Source organism: Macrosteles quadrilineatus, unplaced genomic scaffold (assembly GCF_028750875.1).
Source record: "Macrosteles quadrilineatus isolate MER2022 unplaced genomic scaffold, UCM_ALF_1.0 Scaffold_7__1_contigs__length_78375512, whole genome shotgun sequence".
Lineage (NCBI taxonomy): Eukaryota > Metazoa > Arthropoda > Insecta > Hemiptera > Cicadellidae > Macrosteles > Macrosteles quadrilineatus.
The window spans coordinates 67,700,322-67,723,819 of record NW_026542600.1 but is presented as its reverse complement, the minus strand read 5'-3'; the positions used below and the strand labels follow the sequence as shown (position 1 = coordinate 67,723,819).

At 32.7% G+C, this 23,498-nt stretch overlaps 2 protein-coding genes across 2 annotated transcripts in view; both read left to right on the top strand.

Moving 5' to 3' along the window:
* The window catches only part of LOC128998173 (carnitine O-palmitoyltransferase 2, mitochondrial), a 57,736-nt gene extending 42,693 nt beyond the window's left edge, over positions 1-15,043 (top strand). Inside the window, exons 10-13 of the mRNA XM_054424186.1 lie at positions 6,032-6,145; positions 6,724-6,835; positions 8,498-8,687; positions 13,925-15,043. Of these exons, the coding sequence (XP_054280161.1) occupies positions 6,032-6,145; positions 6,724-6,835; positions 8,498-8,687; positions 13,925-14,051 (543 nt within the window). The 3' untranslated portion in view covers positions 14,052-15,043. The remainder of the gene's footprint in view (positions 1-6,031; positions 6,146-6,723; positions 6,836-8,497; positions 8,688-13,924) is intronic.
* LOC128999063 (uncharacterized) lies at positions 14,688-23,159 on the top strand. Its single transcript, XM_054425419.1, has 4 exons — positions 14,688-14,750; positions 17,108-17,192; positions 19,658-19,701; positions 22,626-23,159. Exons 1-4 carry the CDS (start codon positions 14,688-14,690, stop codon positions 23,157-23,159), a joined length of 726 nt encoding a protein of 241 aa, XP_054281394.1.
* Positions 23,160-23,498: the final 339 nt, after the last annotated feature.

The window sequence follows — 23,498 nt, the reverse complement described above, 5'->3', positions numbered from 1 at the left end:
TTTACCTTCTATTAGGTATAAAAAGCAAATACAGAAAGTTCCCCATTGATGGTGTGTGCAGATTTGCCAATCTACTGGTTAAATTAAAATAATTATAAAATGATTAAAAAAATCTAGATAAGAATTTTTTTTCTTTCTTACTAGTAGACTAATTCAATAAAAAGTCATAAAACAGGTTAATCATAAATTATTGCATGAACTTCTAATACAGTACGTAAACCACACACAGAATAAGTTTGCAATGTAGGTAGTTCTTTACTTAATCTCTAATTTTTGCTTTTTTCACAAGAGGCCTCTGATAGTTCATTTCATTATAAAGAGTGTTTCACCGGAACCATGACAAACTTCAGGAAATAGTTCCTGGGGTCAAAACTGAAAAAAATGTCCTATAATACAATATAATATCCTATAATGTCCTAAGCTCACTCGTTTTTAGTTATAAGGAAAAAATTGGTTTTTTTTAGGTTTTTAGTCGATCTGTAGAACAGTTTCCCTCTAGATAAAAAAATTGACAAGATATTTTTATAAGACTTGCATTGATAGAGAGAAAATTAAATTTCAAAGAGATTTCATTACTATTTTGGGTAAACATGTTGGTTGTGGCTATTAAAAATAAAATATTTTCAAACAAATCTTGATTTAAAATTATTTTTTGTTTTAAAATAGCTCTTCATGTGGTAACCATTCAAGCTTTTGGCTTGCAACTTTACCAAAAGTTGTAGAATTTAACAGAGGACAAGGAAATGTGAATTTATCCATATGTACCATTTATTGGGATATTTTTTTACAAAATCTAAAATATCAAATCTTAATTAAATTAAACTAAATAAAGAAAATTGCATATTTAGCTTATTTTTTAACACATCCTAATAAAAGTTGGTATATGGGTTCTCCTAGTTGATAAGTATTGCATAATGGCCTAAAACTTCCTTCTTTTTCATTTTTTGTGATAGAAAAAAGGCATACCAGTACTTTCCCATGTTATGGAGAAAAAAAAAATACAATAGCTCGCATATTTCTAAACATATCTTATTAAAACTAAGTATATCCCTTCTTTTAGTTGAGTACTACGTGATTATGGCCTAAAATCTCTAGTTTTATATTTCTGCTGCACAAAGCCTGCTTACTCCCATCCTTTAGAAAAAAATTAGTTTTTCCAACTTTTTGTTTGTCTAATGGACGTTTTAACTTTAACCTAAAATAGATATAATATTTCAAAAAAAGTGTTTGTGGTTAGATAGAATATTCAATTTTAATTAGATACCATTACTAATTTGTGCAGAAATATTTACTGTGGTACAAAAATCTTTTGAAAACCAATACAGTACTTAATAAAAAAAACTAGATAAAAAATATGTTTTTATTTTTGTAGCAATACATACTGTAACCTTTCTAGCATTGATCTAGCGGATATTTTAGGCCACAATCGTGTAATACTCGACCAAAAAAAGGGACATACCAAGTTTAAATTAGATGTGTTCAGGAAATATGCGAGCTATCGTATTTTATTTTTTACCCATAATGTTAACTTAGGAAAGTGTGTATGCTTGTTTTCAATCATAAAACGAAAAAGAAGAAACTTTTGGGCCATTGTGCTATACTTACTTCTCAACTAGGAGAACCCATATACCAACCTTTATTAAGATGCGTTTAAAAATAATCTAAATAATGTGCAATTTTGTTTATTTCGCTTGATTAATTAGTTTTTATATTTTACAATATTTTAGATTTTGACCAAAATTATCCAAATAAATGGCACCTATAGATAAATTCACATTTCCTTGTTCTCCGTTAAATTCTACAGCTTTTGGTAAGGTTGCAAGCCAAAAGCTTGAATGGTTACTACATGAAGAGCTGTCAAAAACAAAAAATAATTTTAAATCAAGATTTGTTTGAAAATATTTTATTTTTAATTGCCACAACCAACATGTTTACCCAAAATAGTAATGAAATCTCTTTGAAATTTAATTTTCTCTCTATCAATGCAAGTTTTATCAAAATACCTTATCAATTTTTCAATATAGAGGTAAACACAGATACACTGAAAACCTAAAATAACCTATTCTTACGTTTAAATAGAAAACGAGTGATTTTAGGACATATAGGAAGTTTTTTTTTTAGTTTTGATCCAAGGAACCATTTCCTGAAGTATGTCAGTGTTCCCGTGAAACAACCTGTATATTTGCACATAAGGCCACCTACCAAGTTTCTTTAAAATGCATTCATAAACAAGAAATGTACGAGTATATTTTATATGTACTGTATAGCATATGAATTATTCTCCATAAGAAAAACATGGGAACTGAGTACAAAGGTTTGCCGCAACAAGGAATACAAAATATGAGTTTTTATGCAAATATTAATAGAACTCAACTAGGTGAAACATCATAAAAAGTTTTATTAATTTATATTCATGAGGGAGACGTAGCCTTTAATTATTTTCCACGAGAATAGCATAGGGGCTGAGTATGCAGGTTTGCTGCTACTGGAGCATTTGGGGAAAAAATGTTTTTAGAGAAAATATCAATAGACCACAACGAGAATAAGCTGTATACCAAGTCCCATCATTATACGTTCACAAATAAGCGAGGTATACAACTTTTCTTTCCTCCATAAGAATGACATTAGACAACATACTGTCTTTAGCACTTTCAATATCTCGGTAACCAATTGGCGTAGAGAAATGATCAAAATAACAATTTGTGTGTTTTTTTAAGTTGTATTTAATGGTAACAACTAAAATTTGAATCTTTCAAACTTTAAATATTAATTAATTAATGTCAATTAATGTTAGTTAATGTCAAACTTTAATGTTAAATTACTCGAAACCCCCATTTTTGGGGTACAAAATCCCCCCAAAACACCCCTTCGGATTAAGCGATCTGGCTGGTTTTCAAAGTTTAAGTCTGATATGGTACATTAATTGTTTGTACCAAAATTCATCAGAATCAGACCATTTTTACGAGAGTAATAGCTATTTTCCTGTAGGAAAAATTTGCTATATGCTGTTAGAACATTTTACGAAGATTGTGAAATTCCCGCACACACAATATTTGGGGAACTCTTCATTTTTGTTCATTAGACCAAAGTAAAGCCATCCATGAAAAAAAAAATCCGGACTTTAATTTTTCCCTAGTCAAAATCTATATTTCCTGGACTATAAGTTAAGGTCAATTATACATATTAGTGCTTATTTTTATGTGAACCAAACTCCTGCATAATTTACTTAACAACTTTCTAGGGGTGTGCGAAGCAGCAAAAAATTTTCGATTCGAAACAACGATTCGATTCAAAAGATTTTCGATTCGATTCGATGCAATTCGATTCGAAGCAACACGGTATTTTTCTATTCATAATTGTCAATTGAGTGGATTAACAATAAATTAAAATTTACCACATTTATGTAAGACAAATTTTTGTTGATGTGGTATTACGCCTATTCATACTTAACATATGAATTTTAGGTGAACAAATATTTATTTTCAATCATATATTAGAATAGCCTGTATTGCTGGAAATACCAGTGAGCTGCTTTACTTGCCTATTTCATAATTTTTACTTGGAATTGGCTCAACTGCAAGAAAGAAGAAAATCTTTTTTTTATCAAGACATTCATTCTCATTTTAATAACTGTTTAAATAACTAAATAGGTAGCTAAATTACAACAAATTTGAATGGAACTTAATATAAAAAGACCATTAACAAATCAATTAACATATCACAAGGGCCTGTGGACCGGCTTCAGGACTGCAAGCAAGAAGAAAGTAAAAATAATATGTTTCCACCATGCAACATGTATCATTCATTCCCTGCCTCCTAACCTCCTTAGTATAATAACCTCACACTTACATTATTTGTTACATCATCATAAATAAAGAATTACCATCTATTATTGGCATCAGTAGGCCTACAGCTTTACATAGGCATTATTTTTTATAGGGCCTAAAATAGCAATAGGCTAGAAGCAACATGACAAGTGGAGAACTCATTGAAAAAAAGATATTGTGTAAACTAATTTACCATAAAACTCAAAAACAGTAAATAACATACAAACATTGTTTATGGCAGCCTATAATTAGTAAGGACTAAAATATGCATATCATGTCATACAGTAGTATAGACCTACTGCAAGAGATTAAAATCCTAAAACAACTGATTTTGATAGCTAATGAATGAAAAGAATTAAAAATCCATATAATAAAGCCAAACAATATCACAATTAATTAGGTACCCGAAAAGTAACTCTTAAATAATATATAGAAGATTAAAATAATATTAAATCAAGAGATAGTTAAATGCTATCTTCTAGCCTAGTGCCCTTGGCAACACAGGTCAATGTTTTTAAACTACCCTCAATGTTTTTGGAACAGCAGGGTCTTTTTCTCTGAAGGAAGGGTATGTCAACAAAAACAATGAATCACTTTCACTAGCCAGGCCCGGGCAACGATGTGTGCATTCAAGGTCATAGACCCTCCCCCTCCCCTCTTACACCACCCGGTTGCTTCAATTGCTGACAAAATGCAAGTGATGAAACAAGGAAGTAGAGACAACAAAATATATTTCTTTATTCAAAAACACAAAACTGTTACAGATCATTTTCAAAGAAATTAATTCATTGTAATTTGTGAGTTGTAAATATTGTATTGGATCTTAGAAATATATATTTTTTATACCCCATCCAACCAAGATACAGATCTTTTTACTATATCAGATATTTCTTTTGTTTATATTATGTAAAATACTAAAATATATTTTTAATTAGGTATGGAATAAACAATAAATGATTCAAGTAGTATGTCTGTAAAAATAGTCTTTTATTACTTTGTTTTCTTGGTACTGTTAGTGTTGCGTCACGGCTTTTGTCTTGTCACTCTTGTCAGTAGACGACTAGACTGGATCTGGCTAGTGGCAGTGCGGCAATTGCTCTGTTGTGTCTTTATTCTTAAAGGTCGTGAGCTAATTTAATTTTTAATTCTCATTTGAACATTTTAATTCCCCTGTAATAATATATATAATAGGCCTAATATAAGAGTGTTTCTTTGGAAATAAATTATTCTGTTTTTCTCTGACCTGACCTGAAAAATTCGGGGACCCACAGACCCCTAACAAAAATACCAAATTTATCAGTCTAAAACATCAATAACACAGACAAGGGAAACAAAGATTTTTGTTTCCTTAGTCAATGGTATTAAGTAACAATTTTTCAGACTTATTTTTAGAATTTAAATATATATAGATTTTTCAGGCTTATTTTTAGAATGATTTTGGAGTAGCCTATCTTGTTTTGGTATGGTTTACAGTAGTAAAACATGTCTCACACTGCTTACATCAAGACAAAAAACAAAACCTCTCATCATTTGCAAAGTCAAAACAAAAAATTATAAAACAATAATTAAAGCTATATTTAATGCAAAGATTGTATTAAATAAGAACGCCTTCGTAAAGGAAACGCAACAGCAACGCGCTCCTGTATTGCGGGTGCAGGCGTTTTTCGTATATGGATACTGACTCCCTCATGAATCGAATCGTTTTTTGACCACCACTGAATCGAATCGCGATTCGATGCATCGAATCGAATCGAAATTTCGATGCATTTTCAATGCATCGCACACCCCTACAACTTTCGTTTGGGAGTCAAACATTGACTTAGGTAATCAAACATCAAATTACAGTAATTGCAAGTATACATATGAAATAATCTTACTTCATTATAGTTCCTGCTGCTTTGAAATGTCGTTCCCTGTATGAACAGTAAACATTTATTTCATAACTTTATTTGTTCTGAAATTTGGCAATATATTTTACCACCATGACACATGATGTGTACATACCGTTAGTTTTATTTTTACTCCCAGAGTAAAGCATAACAAAACCTTTAACCTACACATATTATTCATCTCACCAAGTGATTGGATATCTGAATTCCTATCCAATAGAGCCAGGTCTTTCTTCTGGTACTCTTTTAAACTGTATGAGATCCATCGCCAATAATTTCCTCCTCCTATTTAGAATACTTCTTTCAATGTTCCAGATTGCCTATTATCAGATAGCAGGTACTCACGTCACCACGTACGAGTCTTGCAGTACAGCAGCATTCAAACACGGCCGCACTGAGGCCGTTAGACCTTGCACCATCGAAACCCAGGTAAATGCTTTGAATTTAATTAAGAAACTTATGTATTTATTGTCAGACACGATCTGCGATCACGATGATGATTAAAGCTCGGCTCTAGCTCTTACTCACTTGGTTTGATTTCTAAACTTTGTAGGCTAGGCTGAAGTCGTACACCTGTACTTAGGTGGTCAGACAAAGTAGTTTCAACATTTTATCAACCTGTAATTTTGGTGATTGTAACATCTCAGAAAGTATGGATATGCAACAGACAGTACACAATGGTGTGACAACGACAATGGCACAAATCTCCACTCTCCAGTTCCTTGGACTGAATTTAAAGACCTATTGCTTAATTTAAAGGAGTGATTTAGGTTCCAATTATGGGGAAAACAGTAAGATTAGATGTCCCTAAGATTAAAATTATCATCCTTTAGTGAATAAAAAGTAGTTCTGAAGGCTGTCTTAGAGTCTTCATTTTGAAAATATTGCAGCTTGAAGGATGAATTCAAATTCCGTCCTTAACTTATGTTTTATTAAAATTTGGCATTACAGTGAGAAACTAGTGTATTTTGTTGACAAATAGTATAGGCCTACATTTGTTGTTACAGAAAGTCTGCAAAGCTCTAAGTAAAGCTTCACCTCCTAGTAAGAAAGAGCTCCAGGAAATGCTGTACAAGTGTTCCAAAGTTCACTCAAACAACATTAAAGAAGCTGCTATGGGTAAGATTAAATTGCTCATTTCCATCAAATACACAAGATCATTTATTAAATAATACAAGATAATTAGTCTAGAGCCTACCTTAAAAATAAGAATGTTAACTGTTTAAATGCTAGCAATAATTATTCGTAATTGAGTTTTACCATAATAACTTGCTTATGGGACGGGACGTCTGTGCCCTTTCAGCTCTAATATGTTGTGCTGGAAATATACTTGTGTGAGCAAGAAAGAGCCTGAGCGGCGAGCACTGTGCAGAAATGAGCATTGTAGTGTAGTACATGAGGGCGAGGGGGGCAGTGTTGGACTTTGCCCTAGACAACAGTTAAGTGTACGATTGAATGTTTCCTGTGTAAAAAAAATAAAAAACTAACGTATTATTATGCAAAAAGTACATACTTTTGAATTTCCTTGTTCCAAAATATTTGTCTTACATTAGGTCTTTAGAAACAATTATAGATTTTAGTTTACATTATTGTAATCATTAAATATGTTTTTAAGTACAGTAGAGTCTCGACTATTCATCACTGAGTGCGATCGAGTTCATGAAATTGTGCGGTATTTTTATGTGGTATCACTACACAGTATAGTATATAGAGAAAACCCCTTATTTCCGCCCTCTGTCTCAGAAAAAGTTAGTGTTAAAATCTCAATGTGCTATAATAGAGAAACGTTATTATTTTAAGGATTTTTATGTTTACATGATTTGTTTATTACTTTTCATGTTTTCTGGCCTTTCTGCATATCTTACCTTGCAACGGCTAGGACGAATAATTAAAAGTCTACTGTATCTAAAATAGTCTCCAATCTATATTTACTTATTTAATACGCAAGCAGGTTTTTTGTGACAATTACTCCTCCGAAACTACTGAACCGATTGACATGTTTTTGGTGTCATTGGAAAGAGCGTAATGTGTAGTTGTGCAGGAAACTTTCTTTTTAGGCAAATAATTAGAGAGTGAGGCCCTAGGGCCCTTTAAATTTTCGTATTTCTCCATAAGATCAATATGGGAAACAAAAATTGTTATGAAACTCCAGCTGTTGTTAGAAATTAAAAGTGAGAAGAAGAACATATGTTAATTGTAAACTGACAACAAGATTGTTAATTTAACAGTTTGCTACAAACAATTACTGACTTGGTTGAAATGAAATATTTACTATTTGAATTTGGGTTGGCGTAAATATTACAATGGAAAAAATCGAGAGAGCCTGGATAAATTGATATACTAAAAAGAAAACTGAATTACTGTGCTGCATTTCATAATAATCATTGAAAGAGCCGATTTGCAAACTATGGAAACATAGGAAAGGCTACACCACCAAGGAGAAGAAATAGAAATAATGTTTTTTTTTAGAATTTATAATCATTATTATGGACAACCTAATGCTATGAGTAAGGCTATTTGTAGAAAACACTAAGAAACAAGATCATCTTTTGAAAAATGATAAGATATTTACAAGAAATGTTGATTATATCGATGTACATCCTTGAGTATTTCCATAATCTTCGATTAGAATCTTTTAAAATCATCAGAAATTATGGATGTTATTCGTTTTAAAATAATGCCTGTAATACTTAGCAATTGGTTGAATTCGAGCAACAGGGACACTAGTATTTAGTAATCCTTGATGATATTCCAATTTGTAAAGACAGTTTTTGTTTTCAGGACAAGGGTTTGACAGGCATCTGTATGCTCTGAGACTAAAGGCAGATTCGCTAGGTCTGAAGCCTGAACTGTTTTCTGATCCTGCTTACGCTGCAATGAACCATAACATCATGTCCACCTCCACACTGGCTTCTGAAAATCTTCAAATGGGAGCCTTTGGTCCTGTTGTACACAATGGCTATGGGATCAGGTAAGATATCCCTTCTTTAAGAGATAATTTAAACATTCATCATCGTAAAAATATTACATGTAGAATAGATTTTGTTTGTTCTCAAACAATGTCAGTCACAGTCCGTTATGTTATGGATTTCAGTCGGTTTTATAACTTGCAACAGATAAAAAGCACTATTTGACCTTTAGAAGTAGTTAATATACTACAAATAAATGTAACTAAAGAATTAGGGATGGTCAAGTCTCGAAATTTCGGGAAATTTTCGGGAAATTTTTAATCTCGTTACACGAGACGAGATTACTTTTAGGCCGAGATTTTTATCGAGACAAGAATAAAAAAAAAAAAATTTAAAAACGCCTGCAGAAAGTCAATGCAATACCCGCAATACAGGAGCATGTTGTAGTTGCGTTTCCTTTTCGAAGGCGTTCTTATTTAATTAATTCTTTTAATGTAAATATTACTTTAATTCTTTTAATGTAAATATTACTTTAATTCTTTTAATGTAAATATTACTTTCATTATTTTAATAATATTACTTTAATAACATTTGAGAAGTTTTGTTAAGTGTAAGCAGTGTGAGGAATGTTTTATTACTATAAAAAAAGTCAAAACAAGTAACTATTTTATAAAAATTAATATTGCTTTTATTTTATGATTTATTTTATTTTAGGATAAGTTGAACTCTATCCTAACTGATATCACCATGTTTCCTAATCGTAGGCATTTTTAATAAGTTAGGCGTGATTAATAAAAAAATGTTATGCTGATGTTATTTAATGAAAGATTGTAAATATTCTTGCCTATTATCATTATTTTAGTATTTAAACAGTCATCTAACAATGTTACAAAATCAGGTAAAAATTTCGAACGTGCATTTCCCGTTGTGTATGAGAAGAGAAATCTCGTCTCGATCTCGTCTCGAAATTTTATGAGAAATAAAAAATCTCCGTCTCGTCTCGTCTCGAACTAAAAATCCAATCTCGTCCATCCCTATAAAGAATGGCTTTGAAAACAAGGCTGAATTGTGGTAAAAGATATAAATCAGAAAATAAATAAGGTCTCTTTACACATAGGATGTTTAGAGTTTCCATTACATTCGTGAAATATATTTTATCTTCTGAGCAATCATGAAATTGAACAAACAATCTATGAATCTATTCTATGGGGTGCTATATAGCTTAAGTCAATGCTTCTTTAAAGCTGGAACAAAGGAAATGTTAAAACAAAACACATTAATAAACAATTTTTTACTCTCTTGACATATAGACATTTTTTGGTGACAGGAAACCTGTGAAAACCTGTAGCTATAAAATAACGGGACTAGGTTTCTAAGAGACAAACTGCGTAAATCTGGAGGTCAAACGCCATATTACCGAGTCACCTGATATCCCACATCAGGGGCTGATCCAGGGGGGCGATAGGGGTGGTCGCCCCCCCCCCCCCCAAACACCCACAAATATATTTTTTTACTCCATTTTAGAGCAAATTATTGGAAAAAAACCCCGCAAATATTACAAAAATTAATATCAGTAAGTCAAATAATAAAATGTTAAGTCAAATATACAAAATGCCCACAGTATATTCTTTTTTACATGTACCGGTATTATTAATAAGTCTTGATTTTTTTTTATTGAATGAGAATGAAAATTAATAACAGACTCCCGTGTCCCGTTTTGTCACCCATTGCGGCCGATGAACATAAAAAAATGTCGTCGTCTTTCTATAAATGCCATTACCGTTTGTTATTTTCGTGTGCGTGTTTGTGTCTTTTGTGAACTGTTAGTAGTTTTAACCAAACATACTACTGTTACTACTGTTACTGTTTGACGTCCATTGGACTGATGATTTCAAACTGGCCTGCCTGATTAAACCTAGGTCGCAGTAGTCGACTTACGTTGCACTGTGACTGAAGGTATTTAAATAAATCGCTAAACCGCCGTTTCCAATAGTCAACATGAAGCCCTGAATTAGCTGAACAGTTAGTATAAGTTAGCCGGGGCATTGATCACGCATATATAAAAATAACCAGCAAAACTTAGCGCATACAAACTCGCCCCATTTTAAGTCAGTGACACTCGTACGCATAAGAAAACCCTAGAGAGTTAAAGGATCAACCATTGATTATGTATACTCACGAAGTGTGTTTATAGTTAATAATATACACTATTATCAGCAAGTAATAAAGCTCTTTATCTGCTAATACAAAATGTACATAAAGTCTATCTAGAAAACACAGGTTATGTAATAGTTTTTAGTTTTTACGAGAAAGGAGTTAAACATTTTTTTTTTTTTTTCTTTTAAGAGGTTGGCGGCCTCTTTTAACCTTGCATTTGCCCGTCCACATAGACTAAGCGCCCGTGCATGGATCGTTTACAAAATAAATTTTAAGGCATTTCAATTTATTCTGTGTGTATATTGTAAATAAGTAAAAATTGTTTTGAACTTTATTCAATCAAGTTTTTTTATTACCTATTTTCATGTCTTAATCACGGTTGAATCTTTTTTGTTTGTAAAACTAAAATTGTAATTTGGATAAAGAAAAAATCACCTACATCAGTGTTTGATTTTGTTTCTCTGATATATCAATTTTGCGTGCTCAATAACTAATAACAAACATTAATAAGCTAATTCATTGACCTTCCGGCCAATTAAGTTATTGACACAGTAGGTGCGCTTTGGTCTAACAGTATACCTTAAAATAACCTACTATAAACTATACAGACTGTCCCAAAAGTCCCGGACCGGTTTAATATTTTCTAAACGACAACAGATAAATCAATAAGATTTGGTACATCAACACCACACTTAAAAATCTACTTTTTTAAGGAACTATCAATTTTCTGTCATATCATGGGGACGTCCCTCAAGGAGTCAGAAGGAAATCTTAAAAAGAAGCATAGGTTGACATGCACATCAAATTAAAGACCTTCACTAGTAGATTACAATGCCGTAAATTCAAGCTCAAAAGAACGCCTGAGTAAAAAATGGCAGCCGTTCAAAGATTTCTTGAACCTGCCATTTTGAATCTTTGAACGACTGCCATATTTTACTCAGGCGTTCTTTTGAGCTTGAATTTACGGCATTGTAATCTACTAGTGAAGACCTTTAATTTGATGTGCATATCGACCTATGCTTACGTTAACCATTTTTTTCCGATTCCTAGGGCTGTGCCCCCAAATGCAAATTAAATGAATCTTTGAACCACTGTCATTCTTGACTTAATTGTCCGTTTGAGTTCAAATTTGCGGCATTATACTGTATTCTGCTAGGAAAGACCTTTAATTTGATGTACATGTCAACCTATGCTTCTATTTAAGATTTCCTTCTGACTCCTTACGGGACGTCCCCATGATGTGACAGAAAATTGATATTTGTATACAAGAGGTTAAGTTACCTTGATTCTGTCTGAAATAACCCGGAAGGCAATACACAAGATGAAATTGATATTTCCTTAAAAAAGTAGATTTTTAGGTGTGGTGTTGATGTACCAAATCTTATTGATTTATCTGTTGTCGTTTAGAAAATATTAAACCGGTCCGGGACTTTTGGGACAGTCTGTATTATGTTTATTATACAGACTGTCCCAAAAGTCCCGGACCGGTTTAATATTTTCTAAACGACAACAGACAAATTAATAAGATTTGGTATATCAATACCACACCTAAAAATCTACTTTTTTAAGGAACTATCAATTTTCTGTCATATCATGGGGACGTCCCGCAAGGAGTCAGAAGGAAATCTTAAATAGAAGCATAGGTTGACATGTAAATCAAATTAAAGGTCTTTACTAGCAAAATTTAATGCTGCAAATTTGAACTCAAACGGATAATTGAGTAAAAAATGAAAGGGCGTTCAAAGATTTCTTGAATCAGCCATTTTGAATCTTTGAACGACTGCCATTTTTTACTCAGGCGTTCTTTTGAGCTTGAATTTACGGCATTGTAATCTACTAGTGAAGACCTTTAATTTGATGTGCATATCAACCTATGCTTACGTTAACAATTTTCTTCCAATTCCTAGGGCTGTGCCCCCTGAGGAGTAATTAGCAATGCAAATTAAATGAATCTTTGAACCACTGTCATTCTTGGCTCGGTTGTCCGTTTGAGTTCAAATTTGCGGCATTATATTCTGCTAGTAAAGACCTTTAATTTGATGTACATGTCAACCTATGCTTCTATTAAAGATTTCCTTATGACTCCTTGCGGGACGTCCCCATGATATTACAGAAAATTAATAGTTCCTTAAAAAAGTAGATTTTAGGTGTGGTATTGATATACCAAATCTTATTGATTTATCTGTTGTCGTTTGGAAAATATTAAACCGGTCCGGGACTTTTGGGACAGTCTGTATATAACTATATAAAAAGTGGATAGTTTTATTTATGTTTTAGAGGTTAAGTGGTAGAGAGGACTTGCTAGTCCTAACTTTGCCTCTTAAATAAAGACATTTTTGATTTGATTTCATTTCATTATACCTTCGATTACCCGGAAATCATTTATTCACTCAGATCGTGCGTGGCCTCTTAAGTGCAAGTTAAAGAGTCTTGAGTCTATTTCATATTTTAAAAATATGTCTCTTACACAATAATTAAAGTGAAACACATTAAATCATTTTCTCTTTCATTTCAATAGAATTTGAAATCAAGACACATCAGTTTGAAGAAAGTGTGATTCCTACTTAGAAATGGTGGGCTTTTTATTTGGTATGAAGATGAAAATAGTGGTATGGGTTTTGGATATTTGGGTTGAGGTAAATGATGGCAACCAGCAACCCCCCCCCCCCCCCCATATACAGGTCTCTGGATCTGCTCTTGTCCCACCTCCACATCCCGGCCAAACAACTTGTTAATGTGTTCGGCCTTGAGGCTCACCACAGATTTGTAAGACAAAACAGAGGGTACACTCTGTGGGTTGTGTAGCACTAGTGCTGGTGTCTAGAGCAAAATCCAACACCACCTCCCTCGCCCTTATGTACTACAACACTCACGGTGGAGGAAGACCTTATGCCCTGTGCGATAAGAATTTCCACACAGTGCTCACCGCACGGGCTCTTCTTTGCTTGTCAAAAGTATATTTTCCACACAACAGACGAGAGCTGAAAGCGCACAGTTTTCCCATAAGCCTGTTTCCTCTGTACCTTACTTCCCTGTGGGCACACGCAGTTTGTCTCAGAGAAAACCAGTCCTGTTACTTTATATCCACACTCCGTACTGTATATTTTGTCAGAATGAATGTCATGTGTATCATTGTTTGTAGTTATTCATTGTGGAGTGACCGCCTAGGCAGCATAGTGACCAACTACGAGGGTCAGGCTGATGGAGCAGGCTTCATCTACGCCCTGGAGAAGGCCCTAGACCAGCTACAAAACATCCTCAAGTCTTAATAGTATATTTCATCACTAGGGCATAAATTGACTCTTTTCGACACAAGCTCAACTCATTGTACAATCTCTGTGCTCTGCAAGTTTTATGAAGAAAGCCATGTAACATTAGTGGAAACATCATGTTAATGGTCATGCGAGTCACATTAACAATATTCACTATACTCGTGAAGGCATTCAAGTACATTTCACTAATTTCAGTACCTTTTGATTTTTGTAGATTTTTATTTTGACTTAATAATTTGGTTTTAGACTTTGGTATGATAAAAGTTAATACAAGAGTAAAAAAGTATGAAAAAAGTAAGGGAATATTTTGTAGATGTACTTTGGATGGCTAGTGTCACTAAAAAACTGCTATTTGAATCAAATGGTAGATAAATACTCTTTAGTTTACGGTGAACATAGAACGGAGTATAGGTCAATGCTAAAGTCTGAAAATGAGCAAAGGTCGATAAGTAATTATGGTCAATGTGATGAACTATTTTTTTATACATTATTATTATTTCACCCAATTAATCCACAAAACAGAATTTTTGTATGTATGTTGTTTACCTTTATGAATTAGCTCCCAAAATGGTTTACATTAAGTTTTTCCATCAAGTACAAACATATGTTTCTGTTTAACACGTTTGCTGCGGCATGTCTCCGATGGGAGACATCAGCTACCCCGCCTGGGTGCACATGCCTCCGATCGGAGACATTGTAATGCGGTTATATTTTGTCTAGCTATTGATAACGAAGTATCATAAAATGGGATTGTATTATTTGAGTTACCTTATGTTGACCCATCAGATAATAAACTATTTACTGGTTTACTTATTGATTTAATGCAATTTTTTTGTATAAAATTTAGGCAAAGCTTATCACATTTTTAATTTTTAATGCTTATATTTTTTACCTGTTTTAAGAATTTTTAACCGTTTTGCATGTTATTTGCCATTGTTGATTTTAAACAAATTATTTAATCGTGCTCAAATACCAAAATATATTGTTTTAGTGTTAATTGTATCAAATCATATTATTCTGATTATTGATTGTTATTTGTATTGAAATAAATATATATATTTTTACAACTGTTGAAACGTTTATGCACTTTTTACTTCCTCTAGATGAATGTTATGTACTGTGGAATCAGAATGTGTTCTTGCCTAAGCACATACATTTGGCCAAGCATTGGCTCTTAAACATTATACATTTTCTCTATTACACAGCTATATAATAAGAAGAGGTTTAAACTAAGAATCTTCTAAGGGGTTTGGGACTTGGCTGTGATTTCTGCATTACTAACTGTAGAGGCAGTCCTAGAATTATGGTTTTATAGGTTTGTAATTACGGATTTCAGAAAGTCCACAAACTATCTGAATTGCATTTTCTTCTGGAAGGCTAATTGTGAAGGGGTAAGCAGGATTCTTTGGAATTTTTTTTTAATTTTGCTGGAAACACCAGCTTACATTGTCCAGACATGGGCTGCCCAGGAGCGATTGTGTGTCTCTATTAATATATAAATTGTTATTGAAGCATACGTCATTCTTTGTGGTTCAAACTGCAACTCTTTAGTCAACGTGGCATTTTCTGCTACTCTGTTCTTGCTCTGTTAGTCTGAGCCAAGTAATTGTTGTCTACTATGTGGGTCCCCGGAATTATATCCCCCTGGAATTTTACCCCCTGGGCAAAGCTGACGTCACTATGACGTAGTAACCTGAGCGCTCAAAAGTGTGTTTGCGGGCGGAATTTGACCTCCACGGATTTGGAAGTCTAATGAAAATAGACAGAGCGTGATTAATTAAATTAGCAATAAAAACCGGAATTTTACCCCCTGTCCATGTAACTAGCGTTTAGACAACTGAAGATGTACGGGCCAGATTTTTACCCCTTGACCGGATATAGAAATTATTAAGAATGATTTAGTTTTCTATTTCTGTTTTTATTTAATTAATTGTAAACATTTTATTATTTAAGTGGCCTATCTTAATTTATTTATTTTGTAATCTCAACTAAGTTAATTGGGTGAACATTTCTTTGTAAAGAAACAATAAGGCATATTTTGTTATTGTTACAATACAAACAAACGAAAAACATTGTTTTACCATGGTTGTATAATAAACCGTTAAAGAAATCTTCGAATCAATTACCATTCTGATGTTTGTTTATACGTCATCTTAAACAGATATGGCTTCAAAGATCGAATCCTAAAACTTGAATCTCAAAATTAAAATTATAACCCCTGTTATTCCTGTCGGATTAGTTGAGTTAAAAATAAATTGAGATAGGCTACTTAATAATAAAATGTTTACTATTAAACCATAACCGAATGAAGATAATTAACCATTCTCGCTAATTTACATATCTGGCCAGGGGGTAAAAATCTGGGCCGTACATTTTGATCTGACCTCATGAAGGGGGTGAAATTCCGGCCGGTACACTCTAGGTTTTTATAATTTGATGAGTTCTGATGAAATTCACAACCGTGAAAATGCGTTTAATCCATCAAACTGATGTCGCAAAACTCAAAAGTTCGCGGCTGGAATTTTACCCCCTGGTTTGTGACGTCACGTATGCCCAGGGGGATAAAAAAACCGCTACCCCTACTATGTGTGTGAGTAAGAGAGAGAGGGAGGGTTTTTTGCATGAAGTCCTATATTGTTGGCTTCATTTATATTATCTGGGAATATACAGTGTTGAGCCAAGTAAATTGCTTTTCTTAAACTTACAGGGTTGTTACATACTGGTACGCACATTTTAAGATGTTTGCTTGTTTTTGTTTTTACTAAAATTTGTTGTAATTACATTATAGTGATCACATACTTTCACCTGCCCATATTTGTATGTTGTATGTTCACCAGCATGATAGTGATGAGGTGAATGAACTAATATTTTATTACACTGTTAATGTCACTTGAACATAAGAAGGAAATTGGTTTTGCATGAATTAAGATAAACAGTGGTTTTACAACAGCAGAAATAAATAACAATGACACTACAACTGGCACACCGATAGCAGCTAGGATCCCTGCTGAGACCATGATATTGTCAAGTATATTTGTCTGTTGTGTGGTCAGGGAACAGTCACAACAAAACAAACTCATCACTTCATTATGAGTGTCAAGCTTTTATTGTGTGGTCTATTGTACATTTGTTTTCAAGGTTAGTTCCATTATATCATATTTATTGTTAAGTAATTAAATTCAATTTCTTGTAAAACGTGTTAAACACTACCGATATGCAAGAACTATTCAACATGTTATTAAAAATAAGTTTGTTTAGGAATTTTCATGTTGTCAAAATGTATTTTTGCATACAAAGATCTAATTTTGTGATATATTGGGGTATTTGTGGTTTAAATTTAAGAATTAGGACGTATACCAAAATTATGGGTGCAGAATATTCCACGCAAGGACTAGTTTTACAGTTGAAATATTGTGGCTACTTATATAGGCTACGTTTTGTAGGCTAAGGAAATAAAAAACCAAGTCAAACGATGAACTTGAGGCTTGGCTTAAATGACAGATTCTATTATTTCAAACAAGTATAAGTTTAGTTCGTTGACGTAAATGAAATAAAAGTATTAGGTAGTATGCAGAATGTCCAACCGGCAGTTTGAGTGACCTTTATAAAATCCGTGAATTGAAAGTAAATTGTGTTTAGGTCTGGGGAACATGAACTTTCTAATGATTGCAGACCATAGCCTATGGCAGTGCGTGATTCTATTAATCAACGAATTTCTGTTTGTTCTTTTTTTGATGTTGGCACGTCAAGTAAGAACATCACATAGACGTTGCAGTGATCACGGCAATCATCGTCTGTCATAATCTCCCGTGATCGTGACAACATTTACACCAACATATATACCTGTGATCATTCCACCTCGATCACGGGACCCGTGAGGTGGAATGATCACTTGTATATCGTCGCAATCACGGGAGATGATGACAGACGATGATTGTCGTGATTGCGGTGGGATGATCACCTATATTGTCGAGATCACGGTAGATTGTGACAAACAATGTTGCCGCGATTGCTTTTCCAATTCGTGGGAGGTTTTGTGTTTTGGTTTGACGTATCACTAATGTAAAGTAACCAAACATTAAATTTAACTTGGCACACAGGGACAGAATTAGTGTTTCCACGTCTTCAGTGAAAGGGACGACTAAAATATTCTGTTTTACCAATATTTATTTGTTTCTTAAGGGGATTTTACTCAATACAATTTACGCAACAAATGCAATAACTATCCTTTGACAATAGGTTCACCAAGTGTTCTTGTGTTTTGTGAAATAATCTTTTGACCAAACACGATTACTTCAATTCTTTAAGTAATGAATCGAATTCGCACACTCTCTTGTAAAAGAATTAACCACTTGTAAGTTATTTTTATCAAATGCAAAATGTTAAGGGATTTCAAAGTATAATTAATATTTTTTAAATAGGTAGCACACAACCTTCTTTATTTTTATTATTATACTAATAATATTAAAATATCTTCTACGATATTACAGTTTAACTTTTCCTATAATACTGTCGATAAAGTGGCTTTTGCAGGGTCCTTTTTTAATTTGCATTATAAATAACAAAACATATTTAAAATTAAGAATATATCCATTGTTAAAGGATGCCATTTGCATACGGGTATTTAGTTATATTTTCAAATTATGATCATGAGCATGTCACACATTTCATAAAATTGAAAGATAATCACTCATTCCTTAGCTTGTCGAAGAAACATATGTTAGAACGTGTTTTCTATCCCAACGTAAGTACTATATGCATGCTATTGGGTTTTTTTTACAGGTATCTGGACTTTGCCAAATGTTAAACCATAGACAGTGCAAAAGGGGATTGGTAAAATTTAGAATAAAATTAATATTTCTCACTTTATTTCAATAAATCGTAGGTATCTATCTAATCTAATTCTAGATGTAAATTTTATTTTTTTATTTGAAATTTGATATCCAAATTTCAAGAAAGCAATCAGAATAATAATGAACCTACATCCAGATACATCATGCAGGGAACATTTTAAAATGCTAAACAAATAACAGTTTATGGTCAGTTTATTTTGGACACTATTATGATATTTTTAAATAATAAGAAGGATACAATTTGAGAACAAGAAACACACCATTACAACACACGAAAAAAGAATTAAATCAAACTCACTCACCATAGACTTGAATTTTACACAAAGAAGCCGTCTTACAAAGGAGCAAGTTATTTCAGAAAATTGCCAAAAGAATTAAAGTGTCAAATAAACAGTTCCAAATTCAAACTAAAGTAAAAACTTCCTTGGTTTGCAAAGTATTATATTCAATAGAAGAGTATATGAATAATTAAGCAAATGTTAATTTAAATAGCTAAGTTGACACTATTCAGATGTACCAACATGTACTTGTCTTGTATGAATAAAGATATTTTGATTTGATATCCGCTTTAAGTATCGTATTATTTTAAAATTAATAAATATTTAATTGAAAGTGAACTATTGATATTTTATATTTATCTATAATATTATTTAACATTTAATCAAATTATTTTATATTTACAAGTAATTGAGTTTTTTAGTACAACATTATTTATGTTCGAAGTAAAATTGTCATTTTTAATTATTACAGACACAGCCGATGGGATTCCAATACATATTGCAGAAAATGACGAGGTATGATTATAAAATAAACTATATAAAATATAAACTAATTGTCAATGATTCGTTTCAATGTATGTTAATACTTATATCTAGATACAAATTAATATATAGATCTAGATATAAATTAATATCGATATTTGTACATTTTCCATGGATAATGAAAACTACACTTACCCTATTAAGATATAGATAGGTTCTTTAGGCACAATTTAAAATTTTTAGCCTTAAATATTATAAACTATTAAACACCTATTTATATAAAGAACTACAGAAGCGTTTCTAATAATGGAATTACAATTTTTAATATAAATTACTTACAGTGAAATTTACAAAAGTTTTGCACATTTTTGTACTATTTTCAGCATGAAAATTTTCTATTAGAAATTTGTTATTCTTAACATTTTTATTTCTTCGTTAAGTCCCCATACTTTGGTACCAACGAGTACTTTTTAAGCTAAAAACCTACATATTCCCTGGACAATTCTTAATTTATTTAATCTTTAAATTTCTATTTTTCATCGTAATTCTGATTTATGTTGCACAATGCTTTATTTTCCCATAGCCTAAACATGATATTGCTAAGAAACTATTCAATATTAAATAGATTATTTTATAAACCATGAATTATATCTCACTTGATTATAAGGCATCTTGCTTTGGATCGAAAATTAATATTATCTTAGTGTGGCCAAACGTTTTACGGTTATTCTATACGAGAGGTTGCCAAAATAACCCTTGGTCACTGGTTTTGACCATCGATGTATAATAACCCCCTGGATTGCGCTCTCGGCTCTATCGGGCCGTTGCTACCAACGATCACATAAGACCAAATGTCATATGTGATCACTTGGTCTTATGTGATCGTTGGTTGCTACCTCGCTCTGTTTGCCAGGAGTGGGGATAAAGCAGAGAGCACAGACTACGGGACAAAGGAATCGAGCGTCGCGCCCGCTTGCTATGTTAAGATTTGTGGAAATATTCAGAATAAAATAGATTGTAACGAGCTTAAGGGGGTTTTGCAAGCAGATATAATCAATCTAAGTACTTGCTCACACTTGACAATAAAGGGGCATCGCCCAAGGAGTGGAAGAGGGAGCCATCCCCCCAATCATCTTTTAAAAGAGTAAAAGTTGGGAATTTTTGGGTATTTGAAGCTATAAGTTGGGATTTTGGGAATTTTGAAATTGTTGTTAAACTGTCAACATAAAATATAATTTCAAACCAAGCGGAAATTTACCCTTATAAACTAATAATTAAAGTAAAAAAGTGTTGGAAATTTCATATGTTGAGTAGCATGGTACGTTACGTAACGTATCTTTAGTACGTTACGTATTCAACAGTAATTCAAGGCTTTAAGCCAAATTTATTTCTGAGCTGCGCATAGAGAGCCGTATCCACTGAGTTTTTATATAAATTGGTGTTATCCAGGCTGAAAACTTAATGTATTATTGATCAGTAGACCTTAGTGTGACCATTTGTTGAGGCACTTAAGACATAATCAACAATGAAGATTGACAGTCAAACCAAATAATTTGAGAGAAACTTTCATTTCTTGTTATTTGTGTATGTCATCTATGAAGAGGATTTAAAGGTAAAATATCCTTCTTACTGTAAAAAATTCATATTAATTACTTGGGAAATCTGAGTAATATAGTTGAAAAATCGAGTAATATAGTTGGGAAATTCGAGTAATATAGTTGGGAAATTCGCGTAATATATTTGGGAGATTTAAAATGGATCCCCAGTCCCCCACCCCAATATTCTTTTCGTGCGGCGACCCTGTCTAAATGCCGTAAACTAACTGATGCCGAGCCGGATGAGCTCCTTGTGCCAATGCCGCGCCAAACAATTTTATGCTCATTTTCAATCGCTTAAAAATGGTACAAGCAAACTCCGTATTAAAAAGCTTTATATAAAAATAAATTCATACTTTAATCTAAAACTTTGCCGCAGGCATTTTTTCCTGACCAAAAAATAAAGTTCCTCGCTTACTACATTTTCATGTTTTAATGGTGTTAAAAAACTATCAAAAGTTTTAATTTACCGAAATAAATTATAAAACATATGTTTAAGTTAAAACTAACTACATAGTAACGAGTACTGGCATTTCCTGAAAAATTACATATAAATTTTAAATTGTAATGTTTACAAATAAGGTGTTTTGACAAACTTAAGGTGTCAATATCAAGCTGTTTAAGTTGCCTCTTCAAGGATAATAGAATGTTTGTTAGGTTCTCGTATTGGGTATCTGTTGGAAAATTTCAACCTACAATTAATGGCAAATAACAATATAAAATTAAGTTTTAGTTCGTCGAGCAATTGAGCTTATTACTAAACATAATAAAGTAGCCTATAATTTCAAAGAGGGGTTAAACGAATCATTGTTACAAAACCAAAATGGATACCATAGTCCATATCGAAACGTATGTCTTGAAAAAAACCTACAGCAAAGAATACTAAAATAACTTTAAAGTCACTTTCATATCCTCTAGATCTTATTCCCTAAGTGTTGCTTTATAATAAAGTGGCATATAATTTGTTGGTTTTAAAGTAATTTACTCAATTCAATATAACTTATTTAAAAGATAATGTCTGACGTTGTTGTATCTCTTCAGATGAATTTTTCGCAAATTTATAAATCCATCAATGGCAGTTTAAACTTTTAGCTGCCTAATATAAATTTTTCGTATTTACACATAAAATAATTCTACTAATTGATCTACATTCTATAACAAATTAGGGACCCAAATAGATCGTTGAACTGATCTGAGATTACGATATAAAACATCATCTTTTTATTCGAATATTGTTTTACGTGATTTAAGACTTCTTGTTAGCCTATCCATAGTAGGGGTAGAATTAGTTCATTGTATTGTAAACTCGTATTTTAGCTAATATAATTTTCACAAACTGACAACACACTTTTACATTTACAGGATATTCTTTTAAGCAGAAACACAGTGAACATTGAAAATCAAGAAGAATACTCTAACACCACAACGATAAGGAGTGTTGTGTTCGATAAACCGCTGGAAATAAATTATGCAAGTGAAAAAAGGACATTTACAAGTTTGTCCAGAAGTTATCCTGAAGAGGAAATGAATGAACTTGACGGCCTGATTTTACCAATCAGGTTACGGAAAAGAGATACAGAAAAAGAGTCATTACTTGATCAGATTGGTGAGAAAGGTGTTGATGAAAATGCAAATAAAGAAGCGAGGGCTTCGATACCATTTTTACCAAAGCAGGAATCAGAAGGCCAAAGTGGAAGTGGAGGAGGTTTGATTCCAGGACTTCCTTCTATGCCTGGACTTCCAGATGCTTCCAACACTCCAGTGGCTGTTATGGGCGGGTTCCAGATGATTCTCATGCCAATGCCGGGACTTACCATGTCCAATATAGGGAGTGCCATGCAAGCTGGTCAACAGCTATCCCAGATGGTCCCTGGTATGCCTTCTATCCCGGGCTGACTTCACTTGAATACTTGAAGGCTACATGAAATTAAAATGAGTTATTTTTTTAATATTGCCTTTTGGATTACTTCACAAATTATCTAAGAGGGAGTAAGTTACCTTTCCAAGTAATCAACAAATCGTTTATAGGACAACATTACACTAAATAGGTAACTTAACCTCTTGTAGGTAAAATGAGTTTGTTTATAAACCTATAGTTTTCCTTCTACCACTGAAACATTACGTTCCTATATCGTCATGTTTTATTGGAATCAACCAAATATTTCACTGAAAACAGTGATTTATGCAACCTTTGGCTATGACATGAGTGGTGTTAAAGTATAATTAAAACTAACG

Bases quoted from the DNA above. Each gene is read 5' to 3' on its own strand.
- LOC128999063 (XM_054425419.1), top strand. From the start codon at position 14,688: ATGTCTCCGATGGGAGACATCAGCTACCCCGCCTGGGTGCACATGCCT. The intron at 14,751-17,107 runs GTAATGCGGTTA...TTGTGTGGTCAG, and splicing joins TGCCTCCGATCGGAGACATT to GGAACAGTCACAACAAAACA. The intron at 19,702-22,625 runs GTATGATTATAA...TTACATTTACAG, and splicing joins ATATTGCAGAAAATGACGAG to GATATTCTTTTAAGCAGAAA.